The sequence below is a fragment of the Mandrillus leucophaeus genome, unplaced genomic scaffold, assembly GCF_000951045.1.
Source record: "Mandrillus leucophaeus isolate KB7577 unplaced genomic scaffold, Mleu.le_1.0 Scaffold66, whole genome shotgun sequence".
In the NCBI taxonomy this organism is placed as follows: Eukaryota; Metazoa; Chordata; class Mammalia; order Primates; family Cercopithecidae; genus Mandrillus; species Mandrillus leucophaeus.
The window spans coordinates 4,065,812-4,083,812 of NW_012107141.1; the positions used below are offsets into that span (position 1 = coordinate 4,065,812).

The 18,001-nt window shown below is 35.5% G+C and overlaps 1 protein-coding gene across 4 annotated transcripts in view; it reads right to left on the reverse strand.

Annotated features, from left to right (window-relative positions):
• Positions 1-18,001, reverse strand: part of PHF21A (PHD finger protein 21A) — a 201,795-nt gene that overhangs the window by 148,152 nt on the left and 35,642 nt on the right. For all 4 annotated transcript variants that reach the window (XM_012001373.1, XM_012001374.1, XM_012001375.1 and 1 more), the window contains 3 exons: positions 14,833-14,969; positions 9,535-9,567; positions 8,157-8,222 (listed from right to left, as the gene is read on the reverse strand). In XM_012001373.1, coding sequence (XP_011856763.1) covers positions 8,157-8,222; positions 9,535-9,567; positions 14,833-14,886 — 153 coding nt within the window. In that variant the 5' untranslated portion in view covers positions 14,887-14,969. The remainder of the gene's footprint in view (positions 1-8,156; positions 8,223-9,534; positions 9,568-14,832; positions 14,970-18,001) is intronic.

Sequence of the window (18,001 nt, forward strand, 5' to 3'; positions counted from 1 at the left end):
GGCCTTTGATTTTATTTTCATAGCTTGAAGCAACTGCTCTCAGCTAAGCAATAGATGAGCAAAGTGGAAAAAAAAAAAAATACAGTAGATTCCAGTCAGTATTTTCTAGTAGCCCAGTGTCAAGATATATAACACCTGATGACAAGGGCTAAGAAATTCAATTTGAATTTTAAAAGTCATTCAGTTTGCCAGCACCAAAAATAAGTTACTAGGATAAACTCACATGAAGATTGCTCTGCCTTAACTCAGCAAACAGATTGATGTATCTGTAATAAGTCATCAACTGACTTGATTTCCTCTGCCATACTCAGATAAAATGCCCTATAATAATGTGGCACGTTACTAAAGTATAAGTTACTCAATCAAGTGTCTCTTTCTTAAAGAGATAGTCAAATCTTTCACCACTTAGGTAAAACTAGCAGCAACAGAGACAATCACACTCCAAGAAGACAGGTAAAAAGGAGAGGAGATAATACAGCACTGGGAACCACGGTCACATCACATATATACAACCTCTCGATCTTCAGAACTTTCATACTTGTAGCCAGTTATTTCTGAGCCTTTCCTTCATCTCATCTTGGCTGAATATAAGCCAACAGGATTTCACCAGCAGAAATCTGAAATATTACATTTCCTGTATTTGATGAAAAGGAGGAGCTGATGTCCTTTGATGTACACAAGTGGCAATAAACTCAACAAACAATTGGACCAATGGCTTCACATAAATATTACACAGGAGGGATGAACTAGACTAAATCTTAGGAAATTCCTAAGCTCTGGATAAAGTCAGGTTTCCATCACAGTGAAAAGATTTCTAAGACAACAATTTTAAATTCCAATGTGATGAGCCAATCACACTAGTTTGGCTGTGAGGCACGGAGGATAACATTTTATGGTAACTGGTATTAGAGGCTGGAGATAGTCATATATCAGGTAACAAACACTAGGACTATAGGATCTAACTTACTTATTTGACTCCAAGGTAATGAGGCCTAAAGGCAAAGTAATTATTTTGCCTAACGTCCTATTTCAAAAAAATATTTGATAGATAAAGCTTTACAGAGTTACTAAATAAAACTGAATGAAGAGTACAGCAATCTGGATTCTAGTATTGAATCTGATACTGATAAATTATACGATAATGGTTAAGTCACAAAGTCCACATCTCAGTTTATGTATTACAATGACACACTTGTCATTGAGTTAAATGTGAAATGTTCTAAGCTTCTTAGAAAAGTAGTACTTTACATGTAAGATGAAAGTGTTACATATGAGATGAAGTTAACCACCATGACTACAGCCAATAATTTCCTTTTAAATAGAACTCACCTACAAAAGAATTCCATGCACTCAATGGATACACATGCATTAACTTCTCAGTGCATAATCCAAACATTCCGCAAATATGGAAAAAGACATATTAAGTTATTCAACAATGAAATCTATCAACAAGTCTATTACAGAGTCAGGAATAGAATCAAACTTCTGGTTCCCCCATCCCTACCCAGTCCTTTGTTTCAGTTACCTAATTAGCTTAAATTATGTTGTTCTATGCATCAGAAACATAACTAGTAATAGGAGGGACAGAAACTTCTTTCCCAAAAGCTTCAGAATCTCGTATTAAAATATATTCAAACTTAAAATTGAGAATGATTCCATAAATGGCAAGATGAACTTACTAAACCCAGAAAAGTATTTCATCCAGTATTATGTTAAAGAGATCTGTAAGAAATGGTGACTATATATATATATATTTTTTTGAGATGAGTCTCGCTCTGTTGCCCAGACTGGAGTGCAGTGGCACCATCTTGGCTCCCTGCAGCCTCTGCCTCCCAGGTTCAAGCAATTCTCCTGCCTCAGCCTCCTGAGTAGCTGGGACTACAGGTGCTCACCACCACACCCGACTAATTTTTGTATTTTTAGTAGAGACAGGGTTTCGCCATGTTGGCCAGGCTGGTCTCAAACTCCTGACCTCAGGTGATCCACTTACCTCGGCCTCCCAAAGTGCTGAGATTACAGCTGTGAGCCACCACACCCAGCCAGGTGACTGTAATTTTTAAACAGAGTCAGAGAAGCAAACTTGCAGAAAAAATCAAAGACTACAGAAGGGTCTATCTGTCTAAAAAGGAGTAAAAAGAAATAGAAGAAGGTGTGAAAGAATAACAAAATTTAAAACCAAAAGATAATTCTATGGAATACTGTAATAGATTTGTGCCATGGACAAATGGCAAATTCTTTGAAAAATATACTTCCTGATAAGCATCAAATACAAATCAGTATATCTTCCAAATTAGCAGAGTGCTTTTTTCCCCTGTGACAGTATCTCCTGGGGAAAATCACTTATTCTCAATATATGCTATTAATGTGAAACAGCCTTTTCTGGGGGTTATTTGGAGATATTTGGTTAAAATTTTTTTTTTGATGTAGCAAAAGCTTTTTTTTATACCTTTAGACCAAGTGCAGTAGATGAATTATTGTTTTCAATTTCCATATCCTCTCTGTTTTAAAATTATACATTCACAACACCCTTTGTCATATAACTTTGCAAGGCTTGGCCGTGTGGCTTCTTTTGGCTAATGAGATGTTAACAAACCTGATGCCAGCAGAGTCTTAAAATGTATTTTAGTAGTTTGGCCTGCTTCCTGTGCTCTTAGGTAAACTACGAAATGAATACGCCCCAGGTAGCTGCTATCCCTTCATGCAAGGCCTCAGAATGAACACATTTAGAGTAGACTTAACCAAACTTGCAGCCTGAAGGCAAGTTCAGCCAGCCCACAAACTGAAGCAGAGGTGCCTGGCCAAGTACAGCCTAGATCAGGAGAACCCCAGATGACCTATAGACCCAGTGTGAAAATAAACACTTAGGTAAAATGCCCTATAACAATATGGCACATTATTAAAGTGTAAGCTACTTCATCAAGCTTATTTTTCTTAAAGAGATAATCAAATCTTTGACCAGTTAGGTATAAGTACTGGCAGTGCTGAAAGCCACTCAACAAAACACTAGTTTCTGATGCAGAATTGTTAGGGTAATGGGTGACCAACACACACAGTCATCACCCATCTAGGAATTTCTCCTAAGACAATCAGAGAGAAACACGCATTCATGTAGAAGGGTATATCTATCAAAGCAATATTGATAATAGCAAAAAAACTGGAAATACCCTATCATCAAGAGAAGAATAGTTTTAAAAATCATGATATAGCCAATTATACTAATATTTAAAGCTGTTAAAAATCATACTCTCAAAGAACACTCAAAAATCTGAGAAGATTTTCATAAGTTAGGTTTAAAAAGCATAAAAAGCAAGACACACCATTCTATAAAAAAATTACGATATAAGCAGAGCAAAAGATCGGGTAGATAAAATAATACATTTAAAGAATATAAGTGCCTCTTCTGTGTTAATATCATTCTATGTTAAATATTATACTAAATATTATACTAGGAATAAAAAAGCAAATAAAACAAACATGTTCCCCGCCTTCCTGAAACTAACAATCTAATGAGGAAGATAGATATTTAAATAACAGTAATGCTACAGATACAGATATGCTACTGTAATAGAAAATGCTAATTATTCCCAGTATTTATTTCCCAATTCTTACTCAGTAATAGTCCTTGAACTTTATCTGGCCACGACCACAGGCAATAAACTACCTACATTTTCCAGACTTCCTTGCTCCTAGCGGGGGCCATATGACTAAGTTCAGGCCCATGGGATCTAACTGGAAGTGGTGCATGCAACTTCTAGAAAACATCTTTAAAAAATAAAGGGCTTGCTCTTTGTTGCTTCTCCCCCTTCTTACCAGATGGAGCAGCTATTTTGGACTATGATGTGAAAGCTGCATGCTGAGAATGGCAGAGCAACAGAATAGGAGGAACCTGGGTTCCCTGACACCATGCAACCACTCTTCACAGGCCTAGCCCTAGGGGCACCTACAGAACTTTTAGATGAGAGAGAAATTAAGTTTTCTCTGTTTACATCATTTTCATTTTGGGTTTTCAGTCATTCACAACTGAACATAATCCTAACTAGAATAACTATGAAGGGAAAGTATGGTTCAATGAGAGATAACAGAAACAGTTGATTTTGACTAGAGGAAGGAGTGTCAGGGATAGCTCCTCTGAGGAAGTGACATTTAAGCTATGACATGAAACCTCATCAGGAGGCCACCAGGTAAAAGGAGACAGGACAGCAAACTGTTCAGGCGAGGGAAACCAAAGCTGCAACCATGAAGGCTTAACCCTGAAGCACCACAGTAACAAGCAACAAACTTTGGGATGTTAAGATTGCCTCCATAAGGAATTAAAATGAAAGCACAGAACTAGAGCAACTAAGCACTTTGGCTCCATATCGGAGTATCTCCATAAAAGACCATATATGCCTACCAAAAAATAAGGGTGTGGGGAGTGAGCATGACAGTGAATCCTGTTAAAGAAATTAATAGTTGCTTCCATACTTCAGCATTACTTCATGCCTGTAATCCCAGCACTTTGGGAGGCCGAGGTGGGCGGATCACAAGGTCAGGAGATCTAGACCATCGTGGCTAACACAGTGAAACCTGGTCTCTACTAAAAATACAAAAAATTGCCCAGGTGTGGTGGCGGGCACCTGTAGTCCCAGCTACTTGGCAGGCTGAGGTGGGAGAATGGCGTGAACCCAGGAGGCAGAGCTTACAGTGAGCCAAGATTGCGACACTGCCCTCCAGCCTGGGTAACAGAGCAAGACCCTGTCTCAAAAAAAAAAAAAAAAAAAGTTGGATTCTCTGACTAAAGTGGTTCATGTATTTAATACCATGAGAAGAATGTCATTAGATTTTAAAATGTGAACTATGCCTGAAACAGACAAGAGCTTGATGTTAAAAAATTTTTTACATCATATTTCTCGTCTATTTATGATTCTAAAAGTGAAACATATTTATTGTGGAGCATTTAGAAAATATACATAAGAGTATACAGAAAAAATAAACTACCTGTAAACTTAACCACCTTCCAATATCTTATACTGACACTGTTTTTACGTACATTTACACACCCACATACATATATACACAAAATAAACATAAAAATGGGATTGTAATGCACATAAAGTTGTGTATACTCTCTCACTTATTATTTCAGAGCACATTCCTGTATCATTAAAATACTTTCCAAAACCATGATCTTAATGGCTATATAACATATAATTTATTTAGCCAATCAAGTCAGGGATTTTCTGAGTTAAAACTGTCCGCCACAAATTGAAGCCCTGCAGGTCAAGAAGCTGACTTAGAAATCTGCCAGTTTCTTTCAGAAATCTCAAGTTACAGTTTTAAAGCACTAGAACCTTCCAACCAAGAATTCAGTGAAATTCGCTGAGTTTTAGCCATGAAGGATGCTCACTAAAGGCTGTATTTTCCCAAATGGAGCATACAATTACATAGTTTTAAGGAAGAAACTGAGTAAGTATCAAAGATTGAAGTGGCAACAGTGAATAAGAACTAGTGTCTACTGCAAGAAATAGTAACTATCTGCAATGGTCTTTCTCTTTTTTTTTGCTCATGACTTTGGAGGTCAGATGCAACTTTTAATAAAACAAAAGAAGAGAATATATGAGTCCATTATTTGTATAATTAAAGTTTTCTAATAAATATTGAAAAAATGATTACAGAAAAATGCACAAAGAAAAAGAATGGAAGCAAATACGACAGAGTTAAGTGCGAAATATGCCATTATTCTCCAAACTTTTTTGTATTTAAAATTTTTCTAACAAAAAAATTAATGTTAAAATATTAGTCATATGGATAAGGTAATTCAGATTTTAGTTATTAAAGTGGAAGGAAAATTGGTTAGGTTCTGCCAGAGGATAAGTGGCTCTTTTGAGGGGGGGGAGAAAAAGGGCACATAGCATTAGGAAACTGTTCTAAAATAAAACTTTTATTTTTTTGAGACAGCGTCTCGCTCTGTCACCCAGGCTGGAGTGCAGTGGCACGGTCTTGGCTCACTGCAACCTCTGCTTCCCGGGTTCAAGCAATTCTCCTGTCTCAGCCTCCCAAGTAGCTGGGACTACTGGTGTGCACCACTACCCCCGGTTAATTTTTGTATTTTTAGTAGAGACGGGGTTTTACCACATTGGCCAGGCTGGTCTCGAACCTCTGACCTCAGGAAATCCGCCCGCCTTGGCCTCCCAAAGTGCTGGGATTACAGGCATGAGCCACCATGCCTGGCCAATAAAACTATTCTAAACTAAACAGTAATATCACATGTTGAAAGTAAGTCTGAGGAGGGATGAGCTTTTGAACTTTACAGCTGTGCTTCCTTCAAGTATTAGCCTACCTAAAAATGGTATTTTTCTGTTCCATCAAGAAGGTTGTTTTAACAGTTAAGGAAATATAAAAATTGCAGGACTGGATTTCAGTTTCTAACTCTAGTTTTATTTACTTTGTATACCTAAAGTTTTCCTGATGTTAGACATTTTTTAAAATTCCAGTTTCTGAAATGCAAACTTAGTTCAGAGAACAATTAGAGCTTGCCACTTGATGAAATATCTTAACATAGACAGTTGCAATTTTCTATTCAGTAAGGTCCCTAACAGAAAAAAGATTAAAGAATAAAAAGTTACAGAATAAACCAAATCTATGTCAGTTCTCACAAACAAAAATTTCGAGTAGATGTAAATTTCTAAAAATTGTCCCACTTTCCCCAAATGTAGTCTTAAGTTACCTTAACTTTGCAATAGCATCCCCCAACCCCTACTCCACTAATCAGTTCTCACCTTCTTTCCCTGCTGGAACACGTGAATTTTTCAGCAAATGTGACTCATTCATTGGCGTCTTGTCAAACTAACCCTGAAACTATAAGGAGGCTCAGCACTAACAGAATTCTAAAGCTAGAACACTTTCACTAACACACATCATGTTGACTTTAGAGAACTGAATCACATTCAGAGCCAAATACATACTAACCAACTCTGTTTATATTTTTTCTTACAAATTGTTCTCCACCATCCCACCTCCTCCCAATTTTAGTTTGGCAATTCCCTAATCTAAAATACCTCCTGTCTGTGGAGAAGACAAGATGGGGACGCATAAGAATAGGAGGGAAGAATATAAAGCAGTTGTTCACTCAGCTTGGAAGATGATTCTATTCTGAAACATTAATGATTCATATCTCTTCCACATAGTTCTCAAAGTTTATTTCTCCCCTCAGTTAAATGAAACCACAATAGAAACACAATAAAAAATCTCCAGGAATAAATTATTCTCATTGTTATTATTTCACTAAATAACACCAAATAACACATAAAAATCAGTTATTTAGAACTATTTAGTCAAAAATCTTCAATAAAATGTCACTGGCATGAAATATCAACTGCAAATCACCTTATTCTTTTGATTAACACATTCACCTCCTCCAAGACAGAAAACCACTCTTTCTAACCAGAGGGAGAGCGGTGGGGAAGAAACAAGAAAACAAATGCTTCATGGGATTACCATAAACATTTACTTATAACTCTATCAATTGCCACACTCCACCTGGTGGCAGGCACTGCCTGAACTGGTAAAGTGGAGGTCATCATACAAAAAATTCCAAAGACTATTTCCCTGGTGTCCTTGGAAAAAACCAAGATGTTCTTCTCCTGCCCTGCCCTATATAGAATACGTCTAATAAGTTTTTTCACGTAATAGTAGGTCAATATCTAATAGAGATTAACATAAAGGCATGACCATACTTAGAATGGGAGACCTACATTTAGAGCAATCTACTTACAAGAAAATTCTCTCCACAGTAAGTTAAATGTCAGCTCAAGGCTTTAAGACAGGTAACAAGGTACATGCAGCACCTACAAGATTCTCTATCACCTATTCTCACCAACTGCCTTTACCCCATCCCCTATGGGTAAACTATAGAGTTTAATTAACACAGTTAACGGCAGCCTGCCACATTGCTTTTAGGTATTTGCCAGTAACATATACCCATGGGATACTCTAGAGACTGATTTCAACCAAAAATAAAAATAGATAAACAGAGCTCAAACAAAATTAAAACCAAGTCTGGCTGCCCACACTTATTTTCACACATGAGGAAAAATAGCAGTTCTCTTAGAAGCCTCGAGCAGACATATCTTTAGAACACAATGTTAAAAATATGCCCCCCTCCCCTTTTCCCCTACCTGCTTCTCACTCAAAGCTGTGATTTTGGCTTGGAGTTCATGAAGCTGTTTCTTTAAGTCAGCATTCTGATTGGAAAGAAAAAATATCTGTGAGAAAGATAGTTCATTTGTTAACAGAATAGTAGCAGGAAGACTATGCATACTGTATTACAAATGATGAAGCAACCTGAAGCATTCAGCCAATCAAATCTGTCATGCATTACACTGTAGCCATAATACCATCACCTAATGCACAGATCCTAAATATAGGCTCCTCTCACCGAAACAGGAGCAGCTCCTCTGCAACTGTTTTAAATTACAGAAAGTTTTATATTTGAGCATCTTATACTCTAAGAGTACCTGTCCACTAAAATATTCTTATTCTTTATAGAAAGTATCCATTAACAGAAAACCCAAAGCTCCACTAATCACACAAAAGTAGGAAAATGGAGGTTATAAGTATGCATACACTACATGCTTTACAGCATTATCAACAAAGATAAGAGGTTTTTCTCCACTTGCCCTCTCCCTTATTTAGCAAAGTACATTTGTTATTTTAGCCTAGATCTGAAAAGCTGTCAGTACTGCAACTGCCTTAACACTACATCATTCAAATTAACACACTGACTACCAGGGCATTTTCTCAGTTCTAAAATTCTAGGAATCAAAAAAAGAATACTATTTTAGATGAGATACACTGAGCATGATCGCCTTTTACTAAAGTAGGCAAAAAATTCCAAAATTAAAGTTTTCAAATGCTTAATGTAGCAGGACAGCCTACTAGCAGACTGAACACCACCCTAATGAGAGACTGCTTTTACTTGATTTGTCTCACATACAATTATTTCAATTTACCCTGCTTGGTCTTCTGTCAGGGTTAGGGAACACATCCTCCCCGTCTATTGAATTTGGTTTACTCCATGTGGACTTTTTTATTAGTGTATTTGACATAAGGCTTCCCCAATGAGATCACCCACAATGCTGTCCAACAAGTTACTGCCCTGCCCACCTCAGATTCTTCAGGTTAAGACAATTCTGTTACATGATCACCAATATTACGACAGAAAGCCTCAAACACTCTGATTTTGAATAAGTGGGTTTATGGAAATGAATTTAAGCTATATGATGAGTATTAACTCAATATTTTTCTCCAAAATACTCAAACCAATTAATATAAAACCAAAATAATAGTAACAAAAATGAAATAATAGCTATATTAAAATAGAATGAATTTTTCTAAACTCTTAAAACCTGGAGATAAATGTATTAAAAATAATTGCTATTAGAAATGAAGTAATTCTTAAAAGTTAAGTACCATCTATATTTAAGTATTTTATGGTGATTTTATTTTAAATTATTTTTAAATTTAACAATTACATGAATAAAAATAGTAGTTTACCTGTGGATCCTGCTTCATCTGAGCAACCAGTTTCTGGTAATAAAGAGAGAAAAAGAGCCATTAGTCTTACATATTAACTCCCTATGGCTAATCAGGTTTGGACCAAAAAATCTAGGATTTTAAGTTAACACAAAACAATGAGCAACACCACAATCAGAACAGACTAAAACCTTCTGTGATGCATGTAATAGGCTCAGGAGACACTTCCTTCAATAAAAAAAATCAAACCACCACTTTATATTTGAAATGAAAAAGTGCCTGATTTTTAAATCTGGACAGAGATGGGTGACAATGGCTTCCGAAAGGAATTTAAACAAGCTGGATGCTCCAAAAGCCAAACATCCCTTTCAAATGCTGTCAATGTCTGGAGTCCCAAACAAGGCCTGGAAAGAAGCTGGCCCCACACAAAACCGGCCTGTTACATACAGAGCAAAGTACAGATTTGGCAGGTCTATTGATTTGGTTCTTACCACTGAAGGAGTGTAGTGTCCCATGTGACTTTGCCACAGTCTTCTCTCAAGAAGGAGTTAGGTGCAGGGGAGGACAAGTTCAGTGGGGCAGTGATACTCAGTATTTGAGAACAAGGAAGTGTAGGAACAATACAAAATTCTATCTAACTCGATTCCTCTGGGAAAGAGAATGCTACCCAATACTGAATGGAAAAGATCTTTGCTAGGGAAAACAGAAGCCCAAACAAATAACAAAGAAAGAAAGAAAAATGAATGTCTTTTGACCTAACCCAACTTCTAAAATCATTGCTGCCCAAAGGTAACAATAACCATAGACAGAAGAATTTGAAGGATAAAGGAGCATCAGAAGTCCTAAAGTAACTGGGAATAAGCTATTACCCAAGTCAATTTTTCATGTAATGGAAAAATTTGTCACTCTCTTTTGGTGACAAGGCACTTTTAAATTGTTTAGTTGTAAAATAAAACCTTTCTAAAAATATACTATATATTTATCTAACTACTACCTTTTTTTTTTTTTTTGAGACAGGGTCTTCCTCTGTCACCTAGGCTGGAATACAGTGGTGTGATCATGGCTCGCTGCAGCCTTAACCTCCTGGGCTTAAGTGATCCTTCCACCTCAGCTTCCCGAGTAGCTAGGACCCCAGGTGCACACCAGCACACCTGGCTAATTTTTAAATTTTTTGTAGAGACAGGGTCTTGTTATGTTGCCCAGGCTGGTCTTAAACTCCTAGTCTCAAGGAATCCTCCCTCCTCAGCCTCCCAAAGTGCTGAGATTAAGGTGTGAGCCACCACACCCACCCTAACTTCTTAAAAAGAAGAAAAAAAATTTTTTACATCAAGCTTTTATTGATACTTAGAGGAATGATTATATTAATATACTAAACTATAAACAATAGGGTCCTTACAAAAAAGGTCCCAAACTACAATGTTTTAAAGTTCTTAAATCCACACTGTAGTTTTCCAGTCCACTCCTTAACGTCAAGTAGTCAGCCAGAACATTTTGCTACTATTCTTTTTTTTTTTTTTAAAGATGGGATCTCGTTCTGTCACCGAGGCTGCAGTGCAGTGGCACAATCACAGCTCAATGCAGCCTCCAACTCCTGGGCTCCAGCAATCTTCCCACCTTATCTTCCTAAGTAGTTGGGACTACAGATGTGCATCAACATATCCAGGTCTGGTTTTTGTTTTTTGGTTTTTTAAAATATTTTTAAGAGATGAGGTCTCGCTGTGTAATGCAGGCTGGTCTCGAAATCCTGACTTCATGCGATCCTTCTGCCTCAGTCTCACAAGTAGCTTGGATTATAGGTTTGAACTATCAGGCTTGGTTAATTTTTATTTTTCAAATATTTTTAAGAGATGAGGTCTCACTATGTTATCCAAGCTGATCTCGAAATCCTGACCTCAAGCGATCCTCCCACCTCAGCCTCCTGAGTAGCTGAGATTACAGGCATAAGCCACCATGCCCAGCTCTTGCTACTATTCTAACAACCCTGAAACCCAGCTCAAATTTGCTGTTTCAGACCTGCTGTGTGGTACACTCACTGGACTAATTTTAAGACGAGGGAATAGGTTGTAATAATCTAAGAAATCCTCCTTTAGTAAAATGTATAATCTTTAGTGTATCACTTCAGACATTTATTCTAATTGGTCAAGTCTTTCTCCCTGGTGCTAAGACACGTTTTAGATAACTGAGGTTGCCAACCATGTGACCTCCACATACATAAGGTATGTGTCACTATATTCTACTTCATATTTAATGGTAGTAGCTCTTCTATATCCTAGTCTTAATCTACAAAACAGAAACAATACATATTCCAAGAGTTTAAGGGAATTGAAACACAAGGTTTTATACATATACATTTTTACATTAATGCTAGCCACACTCTTCAATGAAAAAAGCTCTTGATTTTCCTTTTTGATTTGGTTACCAGAGGGTTGAGCTGAAAAAGGTTTTCTTCCAGACACTGGAATTTAAAAATTCACTGATAACCACATGAAGTCTTCACCTCTAAAGGAAATAAATAAGCCAACTTTTCTATCTATAAGCAGTTAAACTGCATTTTAGACAATCGGGGGTAGGACCGGACAAGCTGGGCAACTTACTGGACCATCCGAATCCCTAGTAACTTTAAGCTGACATCAAGTTAACAAAGTTAAGTTACTTTCCACAAGAATGTGGCAATATTTCTTGAGGATATACTTTATGCCAAAGGTAAGCAGAAAAACCCATAGGCCAAATCTGGCCCGCCATTGTTTTTGCAAATAAAGTTTTATGGAAAAAAGTCATATTCATTCATTTATATATTGTCCGTGGCTGTTTTGTACGTGCAACTGCAGAGCATAGTAGTTGTGACAGACCATAAATTACCCGCAAAGCCAGAAATATTTTACTATGTGTCCCCTTTCAAAAAAATTTGCTAACCTCTGTTTTATACTATTCTCCGTTTCATATAGAGTAAATACCCTGAAAATTTAAATGTGATTTCCATCAAATCTAAATAAGGTCAAAGAAAGGAGGAGGAGAAAAGACAATTTCCCCCAAAAGATGAGATGTCCATCACAGGACATTATTACTTAAATATTTATTGAACATCAACTATGTGTACATTGCTACTTTCATAACTATCTCCCATTCGTAACAAAAACACAAAGAACAAAAATATACTTTAACTACAGCAATACCAGGTAGTTTCAGAACACATTTTCTATCCAGTAAGCTCAATTTCAGCTCTAATCTCATTCCCTAGCTGGAAATGCAACCAAGGGTGGCTTTTGTCCCAATATTTAGTCAAATGTATGTTCTGGCTTTGGTCTCAGCCTAGTAACCAACGCCCCTACCTTGATATCATTTCTAGCATGCCTCAACTTGTCATGATCAATGATTGTGTAGGTGACACCATATAAATTATTTTTCCAAAAATAGTAAAGTATTACAGATATAACTGGAGTGAAATATATGCTTTCTCTGTTAAAATATTATTGGCATATAAATAAATGTTTATTATCACACAAACAAAATGTTGTATAAATAAAGGATGAATATAAAAGCTATTAATTTTATGCTCAAAGTTGACAGTTAATATGAATAGTAAGAGAGTGTTTAGAATAACTTTAAGAACTATATCCCTTTTGAGTCAACAAATGTAAATTTAAAATTTTAATTAGATTTAAAACAGAATAATAAATATTAAGTATTTTCATAATTGTGATGTTTATAAAATTGGTATGCTTGAATTCAGAATATGAAACAAAATATTTAGTAATTAACTTCAATTAATTTAGGTCATGAGCCTTTCAAGAAAGGATTATTTGGGAGACTTGCTCATATCTTGTGAGGAGGAACTAAAGCAGAATGTTAACTTTGCCATCTCAATACTTCTTTAGAGGAGGAAAAACTCCAAAAATCACACACAACATCATAAAATTATCCTTGATCCATATAAATTTCAGATTGACTACTGTACTCCCAAAATTCATTCTATGATGATGTTAGCTTTGCACCAAATGTGAATTTAATTTTTATCACTTGCCATTCAGCCAAACTGGGTATTCAACACACCTCTATGTTAAACCAGTTTCACTCAGAAAAAGACAAGCTTGTTTTTGTAACAAATTTCTGCTCTCCTCAGTCAGTACCAGAAGCAAAGTTAAAAAAAAAAAAAAAAAGTACACAGCTTATTGCCTACTTAAAGAAGCCCACGTGCACAGGGCCAACTCCACAGCGGAACAAGAGTTTAACGAGATCCGGAGCAGCAGCAGGGATTTCTGAACAGGTGCTTTTGAAGCTTCCTTTAAGTTCTCACCCACACTAATTCTGAGCAATGTGCAAATCCAGTAGTTATCAAAGGCCCAAGATATTCTCCCAGTGATTTCAAAAGTTAATGTTACCTTAGACTACTCAGATAAACAAAGGAAACTATACCTAAGAACAAACACCTTTAAAAAGTAGTTTTACTTATCCTTCTCTGCGCTCCCATATCCCCAATTGTTACAAATTCAAAAGCAGTCAATGCATCATCCTTTATCACTTTTGAGTACCAAGGATTAGATACATGCATGTGTATGTGTGTCTTCGGCCTGATGTCCAGCTAAAGTCTAGAAAGATATAAAACAATGGTACTCTGTTTACATAACAAATTTTAAATGTAATTATTTAAAGATAGCTTTTTGTCTTGATTATAGTTATGTATATTTTTACTTTTATATATTCATATATAAATTATATTTAGTATTTTAATATTTTACTATTATATACATAAAATATATTGTTTTACAAATGTATTTAAAATATATTTTATTTACATATACATTTTTATAGTTACTTTAAATGTTTGTTTAGTCTGGGTATCTGAGGTAAAATGTAAGAATTGTAAAATCTGAAATTTAAACATCTGTGAAGATAATCACATTTTCTTTAAGGAAGATTGGAATCAACGCATAAAGCTGAGTCATATGATCTGTAAAAACTTTAGTACATATGGTAGTTGAGTTAGACATGTTGTTATTTAAAACATGCAAGTTAAATCACATGAATAAAGTCCTTCAGATGAACCAAAAAGCAGAAAAAAGATTTCTTTCTTTTTTGTTAACACCTTTGGTGTATGAAAAAAATCTTTTCAGTGCTTTTCTCTAGAAAGGAAGTCAGGAATACTTTCTTTAAGTTCTTAAAAGTAGTATCTATGACTTTGCTGAGTAGTGATAAAAGGCAAACGACATGACTCTTGGACAAAATTGTCTTAAAGATTATTAAAAACCGTACTAAACACCAGAGATAGGCTTGTTTACTAATCTTAACAACAATGTGGGAGAAGCCAATAATACAACATACCTGGTGAACCTGAATTTCCACTTTAAGAGCCTCCTGTAGAGTCTGCAACTCCATCCTCTACCTTCTCCACTTTCTCTGCTAATTCTATAGTTTCTTCAGCCTCTGTTTAAAGTAACAAACTCCTCTTCTCACTGCAGCTGTAAAGATCGTAAAATGTTTTGGATCATTACATTTGGAACAAATATAATATTTATGTCAAATAAATTATTTTAGTAAAAAAATATCTGATTCTCTAACGCAGGGCAAGAAATTTCCCAACGAGACTTTTTTCCCCCAAAACAATTCTTCAAGTATTCCTCTAAAGAACACTTCAAATAACTAAGAAATCAAAAACAAAAAAAGGGTTTAATCTGGTCATGGAAACATCTAAGCACCCACTACATGCTCAGCACTGTATTAATCACTACATACTGAGGATACAGAGCTGAATAAGACCACTTCTGCCTTCAATGAGACTATAACCATTCAGGACACACTGTTCTCAGAAAGAGACATATAACAACACTATCATACATTTTTAAACTTCACACAGAGTGGACTGGAGAGTTCGGGGTTTCTCAGAGGTTAAAGAATGCCGGGGTAGTTTCATTTGGATGGGTTCTCACTCTACATAAAAAAAAGAGAAACTCAAAATGGGGAAATTCTGGTATAACTTAAACATTTACATTTAACAAATTAATACTCAACACAGACAAATACAATGCAATATAACTGTGCTATCACAAAGTTATGATGTGGATATTTTAAAATCTATCTATCGTGTGTAACATGAGGTGGTCTAGTAATGGAACACACATCCAGCTTTACAATGAAAATCATCTTTCAAGCTTGCCAGTCATCTCTTTGACTATACATATGGCAAGTGGAGATAATGTCAAAAGTCTAAATTTGTTCATGTGACACCCAGCTTAACCTTCCTATCCTCCTCCAATCATCACTACTCTAATATAAATTATTTCAATGGCTAATTTATCCTTTATTATTTTTTTTCCATTCTTGAATGTGGCCTTAGACATTATTTTAGTACTCTGCCAAAGCAAAAGTCTGTTTTTGCCTGAATAAATTTAAATTTTACTTCAAATTTCTTTTCTTCTTTGCACCTATAAAACTTGTAGCTAGAGCTGCTTTTTAGCATTCATATAAACTGGGGAAGAGAACAATCAGAAAGTTAGAGGAACCACTACTCCTTAAACCAATACAATAAGATTCATGATCTTCATACTTCTAAATATTATTTACCTATGGGTAAAGTCTATATTCAACCTAAGTTTTCTAAGAGCCCTTTGAAAACTCTTTTAACAGAGTTATAATGGAATCATTAACTAGGGAATATATTCCTGTGAATATGAGTTTTCATTATATTTGCTTATTCTCATTAGGCATAAAACATCAGCAGAAATCTCTCTCTTAGGGCTTATATACTAGATTATACAACATCAAAATACTCAAACCTAAGAAAGAATAAATTCCAAAAATGCAAAATTCCTTTAAATTCACATTTGCAAACGACAGGAAAAGTTTACTGTAGAATGATAATGTTAACCAAAACATTTTAAAAGGCAGTATATTTAGGGGAGATATTAATAATTTAGAAAGGGAGACATACTGTGGTGAACAAATCTGGGTAGTTTTAGCTACTATCTTTTAAAATATTTGGAATGATAACCAATCAGTCAGTAAGTATCAGAATCATTAAGTCACTAAGACCAAGATTTTTGTTATCATGTAAGCTTACTCTAACTGCAATACTAAAGTTAAAACTACACAGCCACTTTAAATACCAAAATAATCTTCCTACTCAAATTCTTGACTTATATATTACAGTTCTTCTTGAAAACAACACTTGGTTTTAATTTTTACAAGGCTCTACCAGAAAATGTGTCCAAAATGATTCCTTATAATTTCTGTCAAGAATCACTTTGAAGTTGAAGGGGTATTTTTCAAATATTCATACTTCATTCTACTGGTAGTAACATAAAACCATAGTTCAACTCAATTTACATAAACTCTGGAAATGAACGGCAGGTTAAAACATGAAGAACTCACATTATACATGACAAAGGGCTAATATAGTTTATATATTTAGGGCCCTCACAAATTGATAACAAAAATCTATGAAAAAACAATTTACAGAAGAAATAAGAATGACCAAGAAACATGAAGAACTTCCATCATCAATTAAGACACAGAAATATAATTAAGATTATATGCTTTGTCTATTAAACTGAAGACCTATAAAATAATAATACTCTGAGCTGTCTAGAATTTATAACGTGCCACTTTATAATTTGCTGATGGTTATCTCTAGGTAGTAGCACTGACAATTATTTACTTTCTTCTTTTTGGGGTATTGATATTTTCAAAATTTTCCACAAAAAATATGCACATTTTTTTAAACAAGAAAACATTAACCAAGGATTTGTAGATAAAGCATCAGAAAATGTTATACTATCAAACAAAATGCTCAGGAAAAGAAAAAGTTAAAACCAGGGTTTAACCTGAAGACTGTAAATGTCAAAGAGTGCCTCGCACAATAATAAGCCTGCAACTCAAGTTAATGAGGAGTTGATGGCTTTTACTTTCTCCATCAGATTGTTGTCTGCTTCTTAGAGATACACAAAGGCATGACGTTTTATTCAGCAAGGACTCTGAATGCCAATTACTCGTTTTATTTCAAAATAAAACTGAAGGGCTAAAAAAGTTAGGACTAGTTGTAGAAAAACATATGAAGGATTAGAAGATTCATTTGAAATTCTTTTTCTTTTCTTCAGAAAGGTCTCTTTCTGGATAGTAATTTTAAGAGATTGGTCTGTGCAGAAAGAAATTATAGACATGTATCTATAGTTTACAAAAAGAAAGGCAGGTACAGGTTGAATCTTCTTTTTTTAATTTTATTTTTTCTTGTAGAGAAGAAGTCTCATATGTTGCCCAGGCTGGTTACGAATACATGCTGAATCTTTTGAAGAAATTTTTTTCCTGAGACAGGGTCTCACTGTGTCACCCAGGCTGAAGTGTAGTGGTGCGATCACAGCTCACTGCAGCCTCAACCTGCTGGGCTCAAGTGATCCTCCTGCCTCTCAGCCTCTTGAGTAGCTGTGACTACAGGTGTGCCCCACCACACCTGGCTGATTTTTGTATTTTTTTGTAGTGACAGGGTTTCGCCATGTTG